At 36.8% G+C, this 18,454-nt stretch overlaps 1 protein-coding gene across 1 annotated transcript in view; it reads right to left on the bottom strand.

Annotated features, from left to right (window-relative positions):
* The window catches only part of CHRM3 (cholinergic receptor muscarinic 3), a 271,172-nt gene that overhangs the window by 186,849 nt on the left and 65,869 nt on the right, over positions 1 to 18,454 (bottom strand). The window contains exon 2 of the mRNA XM_064648727.1: positions 1,194 to 1,306. Coding sequence (XP_064504797.1) covers positions 1,194 to 1,218 — 25 coding nt within the window. The 5' untranslated portion in view covers positions 1,219 to 1,306. The remainder of the gene's footprint in view (positions 1 to 1,193; positions 1,307 to 18,454) is intronic.

Raw genomic sequence — 18,454 nt, forward strand, 5'->3', positions numbered from 1 at the left:
TCAGAGTTGTGTGGTTAGTACCTGGGAGACATATAATTTGAAATGCAAAGCCAGCTGAAATTGGTAAAAGAGAAGCAGATAGAAGATGCCCTCCACAGGAGAGCTATATGACTGTCCATTTCAATCCATTTTCACCAAAAATAACAGTAACCAGTTTTGCTGGTAAACACCTCTATCCATTTATATGGAATATTTAAACACACCTTTCTATTATCTAAGTGCAAACACACCTCTAGAAACTTCATTGCTTCGATCTTTGTTCATTACAGTACTTAAGCATATAACAAAAACGGCTTTGACTAATGCAACTATTCCATAAAATTCAGTATCATTCACAAACTGTAGTGTAAGAGCCAAATCTAAACACTTATAAAGGAGAAGAGTGAAACCATGGGGATTTTAACCTCAAATACTTAACCTGATATTTGGAGAGGAAACTCTGCCCTCTTTGGAGAGGGCTGTTATTTCTGGTGTAGTAAAGAGCAGCCAGTGGAACATTTTAAGATCCAAATTTGGTCGGTCAATGAGTTTAGCCAAATGAACAACTAGTGCTTTGGATTTCATTACTGTGTGTCTGGACACTGTAAATCAGAAGTGATAGTTCAGTTATAGTATGAGCAGCCTTGCTTTTAAAATTATTGTTTATACGATATTTAACATTGTTCACAGATACTAAAATCAGATTAATTGTAGGCACAAAACAGAGATGCAGTGCAAAAATAAAACTGAAAAACTCTTTCCAAATATTTTCTCCAATTATTTTTTCTCTGTTTTTTGTATTATATTTGTAACATGGTTACAGTTGTTTTGTTCTTAAATACATTGTGGTATGTGCCTTACTAAAAAAGAACAATTGCTTGAAATCTAATTTGAACTAAGACACACCACATGAAGGTGAAGATGCTTTGAAGCTGAAGGGAAAGATAACGTTTCAAACTGTGTATTGGGATCTTTGCACAGCTCACAAATCTTCCAAAAGAGAGAAAAATTCTGTATGGTTATTTTTTGAACTTAAGTTTTTAAAACATTCTCAAACAGCTTACAAAAAAGAGTGGGGCTTATGTATTCAGTAAATTGACAACTCTAGGATAATCCACATGAAAACAATGCAAACAACATTTAATGTGGTCACTAAAAAACATTTACTTCCTTCTCTGAAGTACTTAATAGGTATGTACATAAACAAAACTCACCATGGACACGGAAGAGGAGAAGCATATATCATGTTTCAGACGACTGTAAATCATCCAACTGGTAGTCCATTATACCATAAGCTGAAGAAAGATTTTGCCATAACCATCAAGATCTTGAAAAAAAAAAGAAAACACAAAAGATAATCAGACATTGAAGCATTGAAGTAGTGAAAATTGAGTGTTCCTTATTTAAAATACAGCTTTGCTGCTCTCTAAAGCACACTTTTAAAACAGTTACAAAAGAGCCTGTTGCACACCATCGCTATCCAGCAGGAGCTTCTCTTGCAACCACTGCAATGGTTTTTGCTCAGATACTTCATCTGCAGCTATTTTGCAGATTTTTTGATTTTCAGCTGACTTCAGGATTCAGATCTTTTATTCAATGTTGTTTAATGATGTCAGCTTTATGCATCGGCATTTTACTCAAAACAATATTGTTCAAATGCTACTTTATTTTCCTTCTTGTTTCACTGATGTAGGACTTCACACACAAAATTCACATGCCAAAATTAACAACAGAGGTTAATGATGGGGAAGAGCACCACACGTGAGCAGGCAGTCTGTCTGGCCAGCAGCCTGGCACACACATCGGCAGGCAGCTGACAAAGCCAACACTTCTAACATGAGGTACATGCTCTTGGGTTAAGAGCATGTGCAGAACAGGAAACATCCACCACCCCATCAACAGCAACTATTCCTATTAATTCCTTGTTTCTATTTCACTAAACAAGAAGGCCAGAGTGCTACAAAGCTTGTTTGAGGATCTGTCCCAAAGCTGCATTTTTAAATGCTGAATTTTTAAACACTGCTGATGGGCAGAACAGCAAGAGAGCTGGGTTCCAGGCCAAGTGGCTATATGGCACTGAAAAACTTATTTGTTTTTTTGAAAACAATCTTGTTTTCTCCCAAATAATCCTTAGTAGGCCTTCTTGAAAGAATTTTTTAACTGAATCATTCTTTCATGGTTCCTTCAAATTCCCAGGAAGTGCTACAACTGAAACTGAAACAGTGGCTCAAACTGAAAATTTGACAAATATAGGGTTGTTGGCTCTGGTGGTTTGACCTTGTTTGGGGGGTTTTGTGTGTTGGTTATACTTTGTTGTTAGTGTCTGGTTGATTGGTTTTCTTTGCTTCCTGAAAGCAAAAAGGGATGGGAAACTTCCACCACGGTTGAAGCAGCTCAGGGGCAGGCATAGAGAGAAAATAAACTGCCTAACCTGCCCCTGTTACTACTGAAACACACGTCAAAATGCACCTGTTTTGAAAAAAATATTTTACTGATGAAGACAGTATTTATATGATTATGTCAGTATTTTAAACCAGTATTTCAAGTTTACAGCTTTGCTGTGTCTATGTATTATGCAATACAAACCTTTAAAATTTAATGCTTCCTGAAGACAATAGTAAATTTAAATAAAATAGGAAAAATGTAGAAGAGAATCCATACAGTTACCTGGGGTCTTTTACGGGACATACTCTTTTTTTTTTTTCTCAAAGTCTGTAAGAACCAGGACCTTTATCATAAGCTCTTTCCAAAACTTATTTAGATAAAGTGATCTATTTGTTACATCATTCATCATTTCCAGCTCTGCACCTATGACAGGGCACTAGCCCGGCCCTGCCAAGACAGTAAGGTGGGTAATCAGATAATTAGCTTTTCCCCTAAATTACTCCTTGCATATGTTTAGACCTCACTGAAGGACTTCCAGGTGATTAAAGGACTAAATAAAACCCCAACTGAAAACAAAACAAAAAATCCAAACAACAACAATAAAACTAGGAAAAAAACCTTTAAAGTTTGGTGCTATTTTATGCTTAAGAAAATTGTGAGACAATTTTCCACTCTCATAGTTTTTTCCTTTAAAAAGTTTAAAATTAATGAGAGAACTCAAGGAGTCTTTTGTATGAGCACATGCTCCCCTTTCCTCTAAAACTATATTCCCCAAAATTTTCACAAATTTTGCATATTCTTCTTTGCAGTGTGAGAAGCTGTAGAATGTAGAAAGCCATCAATATGCACAATGAACAGGGCCTGGTAAGGAAACTGCTGCAGTCACATTACACTTTCTGAAGAACTACACTTTTGTTTAAATAACTACACTGTCTTAACTAGGAGGTAGATGCTGTCTGAAGTGAATGCATTCTTTTATATGTCAGTGGACCAGTTACATACACGTGATCAATCACTGTGACTCAAATGCAAGAGAACTGATTTACTGCTGTGAATTGCAAAGTTATTAAAACATTTCAGCAGAAGCCCCTGACCATCATTCCATTATAAAATTGTGGGCTTTGTCTTACAGGACTAGATTTCTGACCTGCATTTGAGAATGCTTTAGTGACCAATGTAAAAAGCTGGAAATGATGTTTACACATTCTGCTCAAATCTTTCAAGAAGATGTCTGCAGAGCCAAAACAATACAAGTTTTGGCCTTCCTGTGGTATTTTGACTGCCAACAAAATGAAAAGCCATAAAAAGACTTTGATGTTTTCAATTATTTAAGAACATGAAATAAAAAATAAACCTTCCAAGGACTAACATCATTATATCTTTTGAGGACGCACAAACCCAAATAAGGTACTATTCACCACAGAGAGGCTTTTGAAGGAAGCTACTAAATATTAACAGAAGTGACAAAACATCTGAAATACAAACAACTAAAAATCTGCTCATTGGAGCCAGTGTCTTGATCTGTTCCCAGCACTTAAGTGGCACATGTAAGAGTTTGTGACTTCGCTGCTGGACACAAAACAGCTAGTTGAAATTAAAGCCTCACATATAACTACCCAAAAAACAGCAGTCTCTGTGCATCAGCATTATACTGGGACCACATGTCCCTGCAGCCAGCCCTAGTAAGGTCAGCAGTGCTCCAGCACAGGTACAGGAAGTGGCACTAGTACCACCTCCACCATGAAGGGCAGCCTGCTCCAAAGGCAGAGGTTCTAGGGTCAGTAGAATACAAAGAGACTTAGATGGTATCTGTGGATGAAATAAAGACTTTATCCTGGATTCACATCTCAAAAAAGTGGACACAGTTTTAGACTGTTCATTTGTGTCACTACCATCTCCATAAAAACCTCTCTAAAAAAGGGTGATTTCTTGAGTGTCCTATGCAGCTATAGAAGCACCCAGATGGAAAATTAATTAGCAATTGATGTCACTAATTAGAAATGTTGATTTGAAGGAAGCAAACATTATTGACAGAAGTAGGTTTCAAGCTTTATTATTCTCTATTGAAATCTAAACTGTCATTTCAACGAAGGCAAAGGAGCTTTTCTAATAAACAACCTGCACTGAAGACTAATTAGAAACCACGGGTATTTTGCGTGTATTTCACAGTCAATGAATGGCTACTTTCAAATAGATAACTGCAAATGGCTCGGCTTGTACAGGTAAAATTAAGGAGTCACTAGCATACCCTTTATTGTCATGTTATAGGAGCCTGTCGCAGTGCTGCTCACCTGAACAGGCAGAGTGGCGTGAGGTCATTCCCAGAGAGAGTGTCTCTGCTGCTCTGCATGCACCCCACTGGAACAAGATGCATATCTTGCATTGGCTACATATTTAGATGTTGGATTCCTTAACTTTCATTCCTCGAAAGTATATCACAGAGGAGATTATTTTTTGCACCTGCACCTCTAATTGTAAGTATAATTCTTGACTCTCTTTTGTTTCTTTAAATTAGTCAAACAAATGGTTATTACCTGGTACAATACAACAAAGAGAAAACAAAAACCCAACAGTGCTGGAAGCTACACACTGTGTGGAAAGCAGGACCAACACACTGTGTAAATGCATACAGGTGCTAAAGAGCTTTCATGATAAAACAAGTAAGGGACAGCTTGTTTTAGATCATGGACTATATTCAAATTGCTTGCTATTTATATAGTTTTCTTTATTTAAATTAAAACCTCTCATTAGGTTTGATCACGCAAAGATTTGCATAAACAACACGCTAAATGCCAATTGATTATTATAACACACAAAAAAATAACAATAGAATAGTTGTTTACAAGAGAAACTACATGCATTTGGCCCCTTATAACGAACAAAACTGAATCATATAGAAAATGACCAAGTTTTTTGGCCTCTAGCAACTTATATTACTGTTGTTTTAATCAAAGTTTCTTTAATGTTATAAACATGCAACATTTAAAACTGTGGAGTAGCATATGACTGCTTGAAACTCTCAAGTTTGTTTTAACAGTGAGACCTCATAACCACAATGTCTAATGAGTCCTGATAAAGTGCTTCTTGGTCTTTAAACAAACTCTACTAGCCTAGCCACTGACCTATTTTCAAAGTTTAACCAATTCAGCTTGCACTTAAAACAAAAAGTCTACTACTCAGAGGGCAAAGAATATGACCTTCCATTAATATGCTATTTTCCAAAAATGAAAAAAAAAGTAAAAAAAAAAAAAAAGGTGGAATGAAGCTGCATTTGAAACACAGTTAATTTAAAATGCATCTAGCAGCATGCATTTAAAAATAATAATAAAAAAATCTGGTTATTGGCACTAGTATCCACCCACAGCACAAAGGGCAGCCTGCTCCGAGAGCAGAGGTTCTAAGGTCAGTTGAATGCAAAAAGACTTAGATGTTATCCTAAGATGAAGTAAAAATTTTATCCTGAATTCACTTCACTGTGTAGACAGTTTTAGACTGTATGTATGTCTCAGTGTCATTGCCACAAAAGCTTTCCAAAAAAATGGCAATTTCCTGAGTGTCCTGTGCAGCTATACAAGTATCCAGATGCAACACTAAGTGGCAATTTTTACAAAGAATTGGCAGATATTAACTTTCCAAACAAGAGATTTTCACTTGAAGGAAGGAAGGACTATTTACTTGTGATTTCTGAACAGTGAATTCTATCTGTAGTAGAGCAGGTAAAACTATGAAACATAATTTATATTTCTCTTGCATCTATCTTTGTTTTTTTCTCCATAGTCATCCCCCACCTTACTACATTCTCATTACAAGGTTTGCAATGAATTTAAGGTAATTGCCTCAACACTTCAACACTGTGATGTATAGTAAATTATTGATTATTTTATTGTATTTTATTTTAAAATAAAATTTCTAGTAACAAATTACTGCTGAACAGTGTCAATTTGGTTTAAAAATTTAGGTAAGACTCCACTAGGGGTACCTATTATTTCTGTTGAATATTTTTTAGAAGTATTTGGACGAACATTTTGCTTTTAATTTCCCATGCCAACCATGGTCCTTATTTAGGCTATTTACTTCAGATCTGCATGAAGCTTCACAATGATATCTTGATATTTATCGCATGGTTTTTTAAGCTCTTTGTGAGGAAAAATACTTGTTTTGCTACTGTAAGGGAACAGAACAGCAGCAGCATTACATCAGTTTATACCAACAGGTTCTGAATATCACTTCTTATATGCATGGTAATAAACTGTACACTTAATATCATCTGAGTGTAATTTTTAAAAGGGTGTGAGAAACAACTGTGCTCTGTCCCTATCAACTACTTATTCCTTCTTTCTACAGTAGAGGAACAGCTTTATATGTCTTTTCCACCTTGTAGAAAATGGCTAACCCACCAGAATGTTTTTGCCATATCAGCAACAGAAAGGAGGTGTCACAGGTAAAAATATTGCTTCTCAACACATCTAAATTTTGTGAGCAGTCACTGATATTGCTTGGCAAAGCAAGTATTTGTATCTTCATATTGTATGAACCAAATAATATTTGGAAGAACTAAAGAAGTTTCCAATCAGCCTGTTGTGCTACATAACACCTAAACCAGCAGTTTTTCCATAGTTATTTCAGTACCTTTTTCTGGTGTGAGATATGAATAAAGTAGGAAGACAAAGAATAAAGTCAGAATTGATGGCTTGAGCACATATTCTAGCATTTAGCAAAAACAGTTCATTAAAAAAAAAAAAAAGGCAGGTTGAAATACTATCTTGTAATAAAAGCTGTCTAGGAAAAATCAGGTTTCAACAGCTTCATGGCACCTCGCCTTTAATGCATGCCAAAACCAGAAATGTGGATTTGAGCTCAGAAGTGAAGGGCTGACAGACGGATTTTAACTTCTTCAGAAAGGTCATTCATCCTACTCTACAGTGGTATGAAGGACACCAAATTTGGTGTAGTATATGCACTATATGCGCTACTTGGGATTATAAAATATGGAAACAATCCTGGTTTCTTGAAAGCAAAGATAAAACTTAAGATGGGGGGAAGAAAGCAGTCATTTCCATCTTTGGATTACAGGAAGAAGTCTCACTATATAAGGTGATTTAAGCAGTCAGTAATTGACCATTATGAAGTGCACAGACTGATGTCAGTCATGACCTTATAACTGTTCAACTGTCTTTCCTTTAATGGCCTTCATATTAGTTGCATTAGTTGTCTTCACCTGGCAACTTCTGATGTAATGTGTTTGTCTAGTGTTCATTGGTTGTGATTACCTTATAGTCATGTACTTGGTTGCTCTAAGACACCCCCTGGGGCCCCAGGTCTTGCTCAATGCTTTCTTCTACAGATGCAGGTGTGAAATGCTGACTACTCCTCTCTGCCCCAATCCCCCTAAAAATACAGTGTGAAGGGAAAAAAAATCCAACCAATCACCAATCTTCACTTCAGAATGGAAAACAATTCATCTGCATCATCTAAACTGAAGAAAAATAAGTATAGACAGTGTGAGAAAGTGGGTTGTTGCAAAATTGGACATGAGCTGGCAATGTACACTTGCAACCAGAGGGGCAACCATATCCTGGGCTGCATCAAAAGTAGCATAGTCAGTGGGTCAAGGGAGGTGATTCTCCCGCTCTGTTCTGTTCTCATGAGACCCCACCTGGAGTGCTGCATCCAGCTCTGGGGGCCCCAGCACAGGAAGGGCACCGACCTGTTGGAGTAAGTTCAGAGGAAGACCACCAAGTTGATTAGAGGGATGGAGCACCTCTCCTATGAGGAAAGTCTGAGAGAACTGGGACTGTTCCACCTGGAAAAGAGAAGGCTTTGGGGTGACCTAATTGTGGCCTTTCAGTATCTGAAGGGAGGCTTAAAGGAAGAGGGAAATAGACTTTTTACAAGGGCATGTCGTGACAGAACAAGGGAGAATGACTTCAAACAGAAAGAGAGTAGGTGTAGATTAGACAGTAGGAAGAAATTCTTCACTATGAGAGTGCTGAGGCACTGGAACAGGTCGTCCAGAGAAGCTATGGTTGTCTTCAAGGCCAGGTTGGATGCAGCTTAGAGCAATGTGGATTAGTGGAAGGTGTCCCTGCCCACGGCAGGGGATCGGAACTAGGTGATCCTTAAGGTCCCTTCCAACCTAAGTCATTCTACAATCCTATGAAAACTGAAAGATTTAAGGATTACTGGGAAAACAAACTTTCCTGGTTTGGTGTTTTGTTTTTTTTTTTTCAGAAACACGCAAAATAGTAAAGGATGTTCACCATCTTCATATCCTGTTCTGCTGAATAATAAACAGGTACTGAACTCTCAGCTCCTCTGTGCATTGGCACAACTTTTTGCTAGAACCTCAAATCAGAGAACACAGGAACGAGGAAAATTACTCTTTGTCTCTTGGGAAAGGAAGCCACTTGGCTCATGTGTCAGAGCTTTTTTCCTCTGAGGGATGAAAAAATACTTGAGAAACAGTCATCGAATTTTATTCTCATTGCTAGAACAAGTGTATTGGAAGTAGCAACCTGCAAGTAGGAGGAAAATCACAAAAGGTGAGAAGAAAGTAGAGTTATAAAGTTTTATTACATTTATTTTTTTTGTAAAAATACCATACTGCAAAATTACTAAGGAAAAAGTAATTTTGCTAAAATTAGTAATACATACAATATGCAAAAAGCTTGGAGGCAGCAGAGAATATCCATCAGTTCACAATATATGCAGCTCTTTAAAATGCTGAGCAAATTGGTTCAGCAGACATCTTCTGTTATTAAGGCATAAGTACATATCATACAAGCCCCAGTGGCCAAGTTATATTACCGATTTTTATATGGGTGATAAAATCAAATGTTTAAAAAACTATTTTTTTTACTGCTTAAGCACAATTCTTATTGTATCTTAACCTCAGGTACCCCCCCAAAAAAAAGAAAGAAAAAAAGGAAAAAATTAGCATCCTTTTCCCTAAAAAAAATACTGCTTTTCTGATCAAGATGTTGTTAGCCAAATCTGAATATTCTTTTTATTCTTTTTCTGCATTACTCTCGCTCTGTTATATTGTCTAGGAAGGTCTTTTTTGGGTAAGTAAGAGAAAGGGAATATTTTTTTCTGCTAATAAGATCTAAACAAATAAGATAAAGAATTCTGATACTACAAGAACGCACTGTTCCCTGGTATGTGGTAGCTTTATTAGTAAAAATTATGAGAATAAGTTACACACAAAAATCATTTAAGAGAGATTAAAGGCTTATGCTAAATTTATAAAAGCTATGACCTAAAGGCTAAGCTTCAGATATTAAAAAAAAGCTTCCAAAAGGCAAATAAGAACATGCTATAATATGGACGGATAAGCACTTCATAAACTTTAGGTAGAAGAAACATATCACTTGTTTTGTTCCATTAGAATAGAAATTAGAAACACAAATGGAAAGAGAAATCATAGTTCTCGGCCTTGATAGACTCCAGTAGAACACCTTCCTCTGAAACTACTCTTTGTCCTGTACCTTTTCTGTAGATGGAAGAGGTACAAATGCTTGCACACAAGAGACAGCAGCATTTGTACAGTAAAAATGAAACAGCTCCTCAACCACTCTCCTCAGTGGATATAACTTTGCTAATTCAGCCAATAGGGCTATAGGTTTCTATGCCAATGGACTTTTTCTCCTTTTAAAGACCCAGAAAGAAAGTTTTAGTAACTGCAAAATTATACTCTGAGGAAACTCCAGAACATCCAGCCCAAACGCTAACTTTATTTCCTTGTCTGGTAACCAGACCTGAAGAGTTCAGCACGTGGCCCCCATGCTCTGAAATACTACTGTGAGCAGAGCAGCAAAGCCTCGCTCCTTCTGCTATGGACAGGCTGGCAAGTTTCCACCTGCGTTAAGGAGATCAAGCAGTGTGTGAAGAAAACTTTCACCACCGTGTTTGAATGATAAGTACTGCTATGTACTGTTAAAAGTATTCACCAATACTAACCCACTTTTCCCTCCAACCTCTGAAATAGGCAACTGCTGAAGGAGGAGAGCATAAACATCCAACACTTGCTGTCACTTAACAGTTAACTCATCGGAGAGAAGAATGTTTTCAAGGCTGGTAAATGCTTAAAAGGCAGGTTACCATTTTTTTCTACTTCAAAATCCCGTAATAAGACCCCCCAGAATAATTCAATACAACATCAACAAAGATGCTTTCATTAAAGCACATTGCTCTTCTTTGGTCACAATTTATGCCTTATTACTCATGATCATTATCTCATACTACCCACAGAACCATGCAACTTTATAACTGTGCTTTATACAAAATAACAGGATAATTGTGTACTTAAAAAACATACAAGGGAAAAAAACTGTGATCCTGTATTGCACCTCAATACCAAATGGGCGATAAGGAAAGGAAAAGCAGCTACGACTGTTTTACCTGGGTAAAATACTAGAAACTGTATAATTTATTTCATTTAACAATTACAATCTATTTATTGTCTCTCTTTTATTTTTTTAAATCACATTACATATAAAAAGAGATTTCAATTTCATTCAGGCACATTGTAGAGCATGTGGAGTTCTACAACTTGCAACTTTACGGAAACCTTGAAATTTTTCTTTTTATTTCTTAAAAGACATCCTTTTCACATAGAAGATGATTAACCGTATTGTTTTATTAGTTCAAAGATTTTTTTTTTTAAAGTATTAAAGGATTTTCAAAAAGTAGTCTGAGTTTTGAACACACTAAAAAAAGTTGGTGAGTTTTTTTTCCAAAGCGTAAGGTATAAGGGAGGATGAGGGGACATGATTTTTTAATTAGATTTATGTTTTGTTAGTTTTGTCTTTAAAAAAGCATGGAGTCCTTGTTTAAAAAGCCCTGATTACTAAACTTGTCTTAAGTGTTTCATTTGCATCAGTATTTTGCTACCGCTGTTGTTTTTCATAAAAGGATAATGCTCTTTCTAGACATTCTTCACATAAAGCCTGTTGTACTTTGTGTCCATTTATTTTGCAGTTTGATTCAAAAAAAAGTCACTTAAACTGCTGGAAATCAAGACTTCAAATATGATTACAGTATTCCGTATAGTAGATCAATAACGCAAAAATAACACTGTACAGAAGAAGAGCATCAAATTTAACCCTATTCCCCAGTGCAAGTAAGTTGAAAGATACATATGAAATTCCTATAAATCTTTTAGGTACTCACAGAATATTCATTACTATGGTATCAAAATTCAAGTTCCATAGCATATTTCAGATATGAAAAATAATAGAAATATCACATTAAAGCTTATCAAGCTTTCAACCAAAATGTGCAATGCCTAGATGGAAGAAAATGACAGAACTGACTGAGTTCAAATCTTATGTTTTCTCCATCCAAATTCTATTGGCTTAAACTGTAAATGTGAGAGGAAAGGTAGATTACATTATAGTAAAATAAATTTTAGGGTAGGCTTAATACTCTTTACTGGTGGTGATCATGACTTTAGTAGACAGCTTTTAGTTTAAAAATCTGTAGTTCAAAATGAGGTAGACAAAAGTATATGAGGGATAATTAGAGCAAAATGAATCCAAGTGATACAACTGCTGCCTCAGAAGGGATAAATTAGCTGTAACTACCAAAAAAACACAAGGAGTCTTCTGTATAAGAAAAAGCCTAATTTGAATTGGTAGATTTCTTGCCACCAATAACTACATCAAACAAGGTACCAATTACACACAGAGACAGAGGAGCTGACAGCTGTGCTATCCTTTCAAAAAAAAATTATTTGCTTTTAAAGCAAAACACCTACGAATTAATGAAAACAATGAGACATTCAACAATCCTGAACAAACTGAAGTACATGCTAAAACCATAACAACTGCAGGGTTACCTCTAAGACTGGCTTCTACATGCAAGATATCTCGTGGACAAAAGGAGAACTAATGATTACCTATGTGGAATTGCATTTCAACATATTTCAATAAAATCATTAAAGATCAATACTATCTACCAGCAATTCCTCAGATACTCTAGTGACAGGGAACTGTGTTTATAGTTTAGTGACCATGATAAGCCAAACATTAATGACCATCTCTTTCCAGGAAAAACAAATCATTTTTGTAACAGAGTTTGTTTATCCAAAGGTTTCTAATGGACAGCAATTGTAAATGTATGATTTTAATCTCATCTTGTGGAATTTGTGCTGAAGTTCGCTTTGTACATGCAGCCAAACTAAAGATTTTTCTGCCCTGTGATCTGAAAACATTTCTCACAAGGAGGCTACCATCTTTCTTTATAAATCAGAGTGTAAGCCACCAAAGTGAGACAGCTGAAGACTTCCTAATAATAAATATATCCATAAATTGTCCATATTATAGTTGCTTCTTCCCAAGTACAATTTATGCATGGGTGGCTTGTTTGTTTTTATTTTCTTTCATGTTTTACCTTTGCTTAGTTCTTTGTCCTGTTTGAAACAGCTTTACTGGCTTCTTAAACACACTGCCTTTTCAGAAGCTTATAGGAACATAAGAGGACTGCACTGCCTCTGAAAGGAATCCAGTGAGCTCAGACTGTCACTTCCAGCAGTGGCCAAAAGTAAATGCCCAGGCAGTAACATAAGTGATCCCCAAGTATACCCCACCTATTTCCCCACCTCCAGACATTTGACACAATCATAAAGCCACATGTAGTGGTGGCTTCTCTGTATGGTATTACCTCCATCTCCTAAAATCTGCAATTCTTTCAGTTTCCCTCACAATCCCAAATAAGTTTACACCATCAGCAAACCTTGCAACTCAGATGCTCTCCAATGTTCACCTGAATGAGAATTTCTAATGCCAGTTAATCAATTTTTGTAACTCAGCTATAATAACATCACAGCAATACAAAATGAAAAAACATCCCCAATACAAAGTGGTTTGGTTTTTTTTCCTCACATCTCAGTGAAAACTCTAGTCTCTGAGTTGTGAGGTTTCTACAAGTGTCAGAATGAACACGTAGTGCAAACAGACAGCAGTAAGGAAAGAATGCCTAGAAAAAATGGGCAAGAAATACTCAGTCTTAATCTGCTTTGCCTTGCAGCCATTCCATCTGCTGACCTGTTACAGCACTGTCATTTCTGAATTGAGTCCACCCAGAGTGAGGATGATAGAAAAACGTAAACGGCATAAGACAGAAAACAAATTAACAACAAATAAAGCTTAGTTATTTTTTTACTTATGGAATTAGCTGTTTCAGAGTCCAGATCTAATTGAACATCCCTATATTAGGGAGAAAAAGATTATGTTTTAGCAGCAAAAGGTAAGAGCAATATTCTAGTAATGAGTAAATTACTATAATGTGAGAAAGGCATGCAATAGAGCTTAGGAATCACATTTTTATTCTGTAAGAAAACATGCCACAAAGGGACAAACCCATTGCCGTGAAGAAGAATGGTCTATTTGTTACTATTTTCCTATGCATAGAGATTTTATTGACTGGATATTAGATACTGAGAAAGACGAAGATCTGAGTCTACACTGAGCTCTATGCAAAACTGCATGTGCCAGTAGACACAGAAGGGCTCAAGCAAATGTCTTGCAGGAGCAGAGAAACACAGGGGAATGAGTAGGACTGACTGGGGGTGTCAGATGGTAAAAACTTGTATTCATGTCTGGAAAGTTTCTTTTGTCTCTTTCGTCTACCTTAATATTCCAAGGTTCTTAGAGCAAATTAACTTTTTAAAAATCAGAAAACTACAACAACACAAAGAAGGACATCCTAAAACCTTTCTCTCTGGGACATTTGTTGGTTTTCACTATTGTAAGCCTTCAATCGACCTTTTCAAGGTCTTGCATACAACCTGTATAGTGGCTTATTCTGCAAGAAATTAAGTAATATGCCATTGGCAGGGTTCAGGAAAACAAAGTTAATGACACAGTTGTGTTACTGCCTGCTGGACTGCCTCTTGGACCTTCCCAAATGCCACTGAATACACATCTTAATACAGCTGCATCGTGTGTGTGCCCATAAATATGCAGAAAGTGTTAAAGAAATATGAACAAGTAAATACCAAATCCCCAGTGGGAATTCTGCTGCCTAACTCTTAAATTCATGGGAATCTCCCTGGTTTCAAAGAGTTGACACTTCCTTAAGCCAAAAGACCTTAAAGATTAGCATCCTGAAGAATGGCAAGATATAGAGCAAGGACAGATACAAAGGGGCAGGAAGCATTCTTGTGGTAAGAGGGGAGGAAAATTACAAAGTGAAAGGCCATGAACAATACATCATCAGATTTTAAGTGTTCATCAGGACAGCTCTTTGAATTAAGGAAAGCAGAAATCAGCGCATGCTCCAGTGTGGAAGGGAGAGGAAGTGGCTGCTGCTGAGTAGGTACCCACACACCAATTGAATGTTAAATTTCTTTATTCAATAAAGAGACAGAATTTCTCGCCATGTCCCCCTGTTGGCAACTGTTGTGAACAGGAAGCAAAGCCACTACCAGGAAAGGCAGAAACAACTTAAAGCTCTGGAGATCAACAGCTCCGTAGTTGTATGGTATTTACAGGGGAATGTTGCCAAGACATTGACCTCCAACAAAGCCAAGAGTGTGTGAATCAGTGAAGTTCAGCATAATCCCCTCGTAAAATCTGATGGTGAGTCACCAGGCACAAATAGCTTCCTGCTCGTTTTGTGAACAATGAAGAGGCAGGAAAGGGATGAATGAATGAATAAATGGTTTGTATATTTCTTTTCTCTGAAATGCTGGCTCTGAAGAGGACACAGGCAGACAGAAAGCAGGAGCGGGTGCACATGGATGTCACACATGGAAAAGGATAAAGAAAAGGGTCAGAGAGAAAAGAAACAAATGTAATACATGGTTCCAGACAGAAAGAATAGTGCCTTCTTAAGAGAGTCTGTTTCTCAGACATATTTTCAGCTCAATATTGAGAGTTGCTCTATATTTTTGGGACTGAATTAACAATGTCATATCTTCTCCATTGTAGAGCTTTTAAAATCTTTCTTGCCTAAAAGACAATCACAGAATACTTTGGGATGGAAGGGACCTTTAGAGGTCATCAAGTCCAATCCCCCTACAATGAGCAGGGACATATTCAACTAGACCAGGTTGCTGAGAGCCCTATACAACCTGATCTTGAATGTTTTCAGGGATAGCGCATTCACTACCTCTCTGGGAAACCTGTTCCAGTGTTTCACCACCTTCATCATCAAAAAAAAAAAATAAATCTTTTCCTTATATCTAATCTAAATTGACCCCCTTCCAGTTTAAAATCATTACTCCTTGTCCTATTGCTACAGGCCCTGCTAAAAAGTCCCTCTCCACTTTTCTTGTACTTTAAGTACTGAAAGGTCACAAGAAGATCTTCCTGGAGCCTCCTCATCTCCAGGTGGAAGAACCCCAACTCTCTCAGTCCTTCCCCACAGGAGAGGTGCTCCAGCCCCTTCATGATCTTCACTGCCCTCCTCTGGACCCACTCTAAGTCTGTACTTTCTGAAGTCTAGAATGTCTTTCTTCAACTATTACAACTATTCTGGACTTTCAGATAAAAGTATTTAAATGACCATGCATATCATAAAAAACTTCATGAAGTTATGACTGGACAAAAAAACGCAGTTGTACATATCCATATATCAAGAATTAAAAAAAAAATGTAATCTGTGCTTCCTAAAGGCAAAGAATCAGAGGGTCTATAAAATCCTTTAAACTTTGATTTTAAGGCATGAAAAGGACCTACCAGGAATCCACATACAAAGCCACCTTCAATGCCATGTGAGAAAATAATTATTTTAAAGGACAATTTTTCCTTTTGAAGAAGTAAAAGGCAAAATTTCCCTTAAGCTCATGCCAGCTGTACAGCCATAGCTGTACAATTTTCTATGAAATGTGCTAACACCTCACAGGTAACTTACTCATTTTTCAGTTCATTGCTTGGCTAGAGATACCTAAATTAAATCTGGACATGCCACGTCCTTGGAGTCATCTGTTTATACTGGGAGAGTGTCAGGAAGAGATCTGCTTTCAAAGACAGCAGTGTCAGCAGATGCTGTTGTAATTATGGTATCAGCCTGACTTTCACCAGGAAGATGATCCAGTCCTTTTTTCAACATACTGTTCCTGCAAGGCCTTGAGAAAGTCTTTTTACCACTTTGCACTCCACCTTTGAAGAGCATTCAGGTTATAGAAATTATATCAAGAGCCCAGTTTAATCAAGTTGCACCTAGATTCAAATTAATCAGGTTTCCCAAAAGGGATTCCCATTTTTTAAATGTGTATTTTTGCTTCTGAAAAAGATAAAAATTTAAATTAATATTTTTAAATGTTTATTATTGCTTCCTGCTGTAAAAGTGTTGAGCAATTCTGAAACACTTAAAATGCTTTGGCATGTAGTCAAATAATACGAAAAATGAGAATTAATTTCTATCATTTTCCTTTTTCTATTGTCAAAATGCAAGTTTTCTGTGGTTTGTCATTTTCTGGGAATGGCCAGTTTTACTAATCACAGATATCTACAGAAAGCTCATTTGGCTATTTAGAATTCCCTTGTGTTCCATAAAAGGCAATTAAAATAAAACTTCATGCTAAGATGTCTATCTCATCAGATGCATGGATGATTCATTTCTGCTTTATTACTTCAATGTCCAACTGGAATAAACTTAGTTTAGGACAGTAGAAATGATGAAGGAAACAAACGAAAAAAGGATGGGCAAAGGAAGTGAGTAAAGGTAACCAATACTTTTATCTCAGAAATACAAATGTCTGTTAGAGCTACAGAAAGCATTTACGTATAAATACAGTCATCTTTAACTTTCCATGTTTTTGCCAGAAATTCAGAGGGAAGAGACCTCAGCTCCAGGAACAGAAAGCCAAGAAAATATAAAACTGCACTGCTCCATTCAAAGTTATGCCTTTGCATAACTATGGTGATTTATATTGGAGGAGATGAAGTCACAGTCAAGAATTCAAAGACTAAAACTGAGAGTAAAGTACTTATTTTGCAATCAAAACCAATGTTTTCTTCTTCAGTGAATCTGTGTCTCTGCCCACCATAGCAGAGAGGTGTTCCAAGGCATGTATATTCCTCCAGATTTGTGCCAGTAGAAGTGATGTGACATTCCAGAACTATTTTTTAAAAATGCTTATTAAAAAAGAAGAATGACTCCCAACTATCAAAGGAAAATAAAAATCTAAGGGTGTTTCTCATATGCAACAAATTCCACATACCAATAATGTTTGGTGTGCAGTTATTGGCAGTACACAACACAAGTTGTTCTGTCTCACAAGCACAGGAGAACAGATGATGCTTTCAGTATTTTAAGCTGCATTTCATATCTATTACTATACTGAAAGGCTTAAATCAAATTACACTACAATCACCAAAACTTGTTTTTTGAACCTCTAACCATTCAATAATAAGACATTGTCAATCTCACATACAATAGAAATTATTTGCTTCCTATAAGTTATAGCCTGAAGTTGGAAAGCAGGGTTATCTTTAGAAGAGACCCATAAATTACCTTGTACATTCTGTAAATCTTCAGGAGTGAATCTGAGGCAGGGAATGGGGAACAGATACTAAATAACTTCCTTGAAAACATCTTACCAACTTGTGGCAGAGGTAGGGATGCAAAGAACTTTTTTTTTCACCATGGTGCCTATCACCTGGACTACAGCAACCCTTTTTTTAAATTCTTCCATACTTTGTATTTTCTTGTCACTGTACATGTCACTGAGGCATGGAGTAATCAATCACAAGACTAAATAAAGAACACTGTCAAAACACACTGTGCAGCTTACACATAAAGCAGAATCCCTCAGAATCACTATGATAACTGTTACTGTACTGCTCAGAATTGGTACATTTAGGTTTCGATTCAGAAGGACAGTGGTATATGTTAAGAGCATAACATGACTATTATTAGTGGCAGGATTGATAGGAGAGCAAAACCCTACATGTCACTCATGCCCAAACCAAGTCTTCAGGTAAGTGCACAAGATACATTCTCTCTCCATAGGTAAGAGCTTACCTTGGACCTTCAACATGCATTTCATTCCAGGCTTGCATTGGCCCTTGGGAATATGCACTGTGGTACTGGAGCAGCAGGTTGTGGGGTGTGTCCCTGCTGCAGGCAACAGCAAGGCACC

Source organism: Pseudopipra pipra, chromosome 3, assembly GCF_036250125.1.
Source record: "Pseudopipra pipra isolate bDixPip1 chromosome 3, bDixPip1.hap1, whole genome shotgun sequence".
Classification (NCBI taxonomy): Eukaryota; Metazoa; Chordata; class Aves; order Passeriformes; family Pipridae; genus Pseudopipra; species Pseudopipra pipra.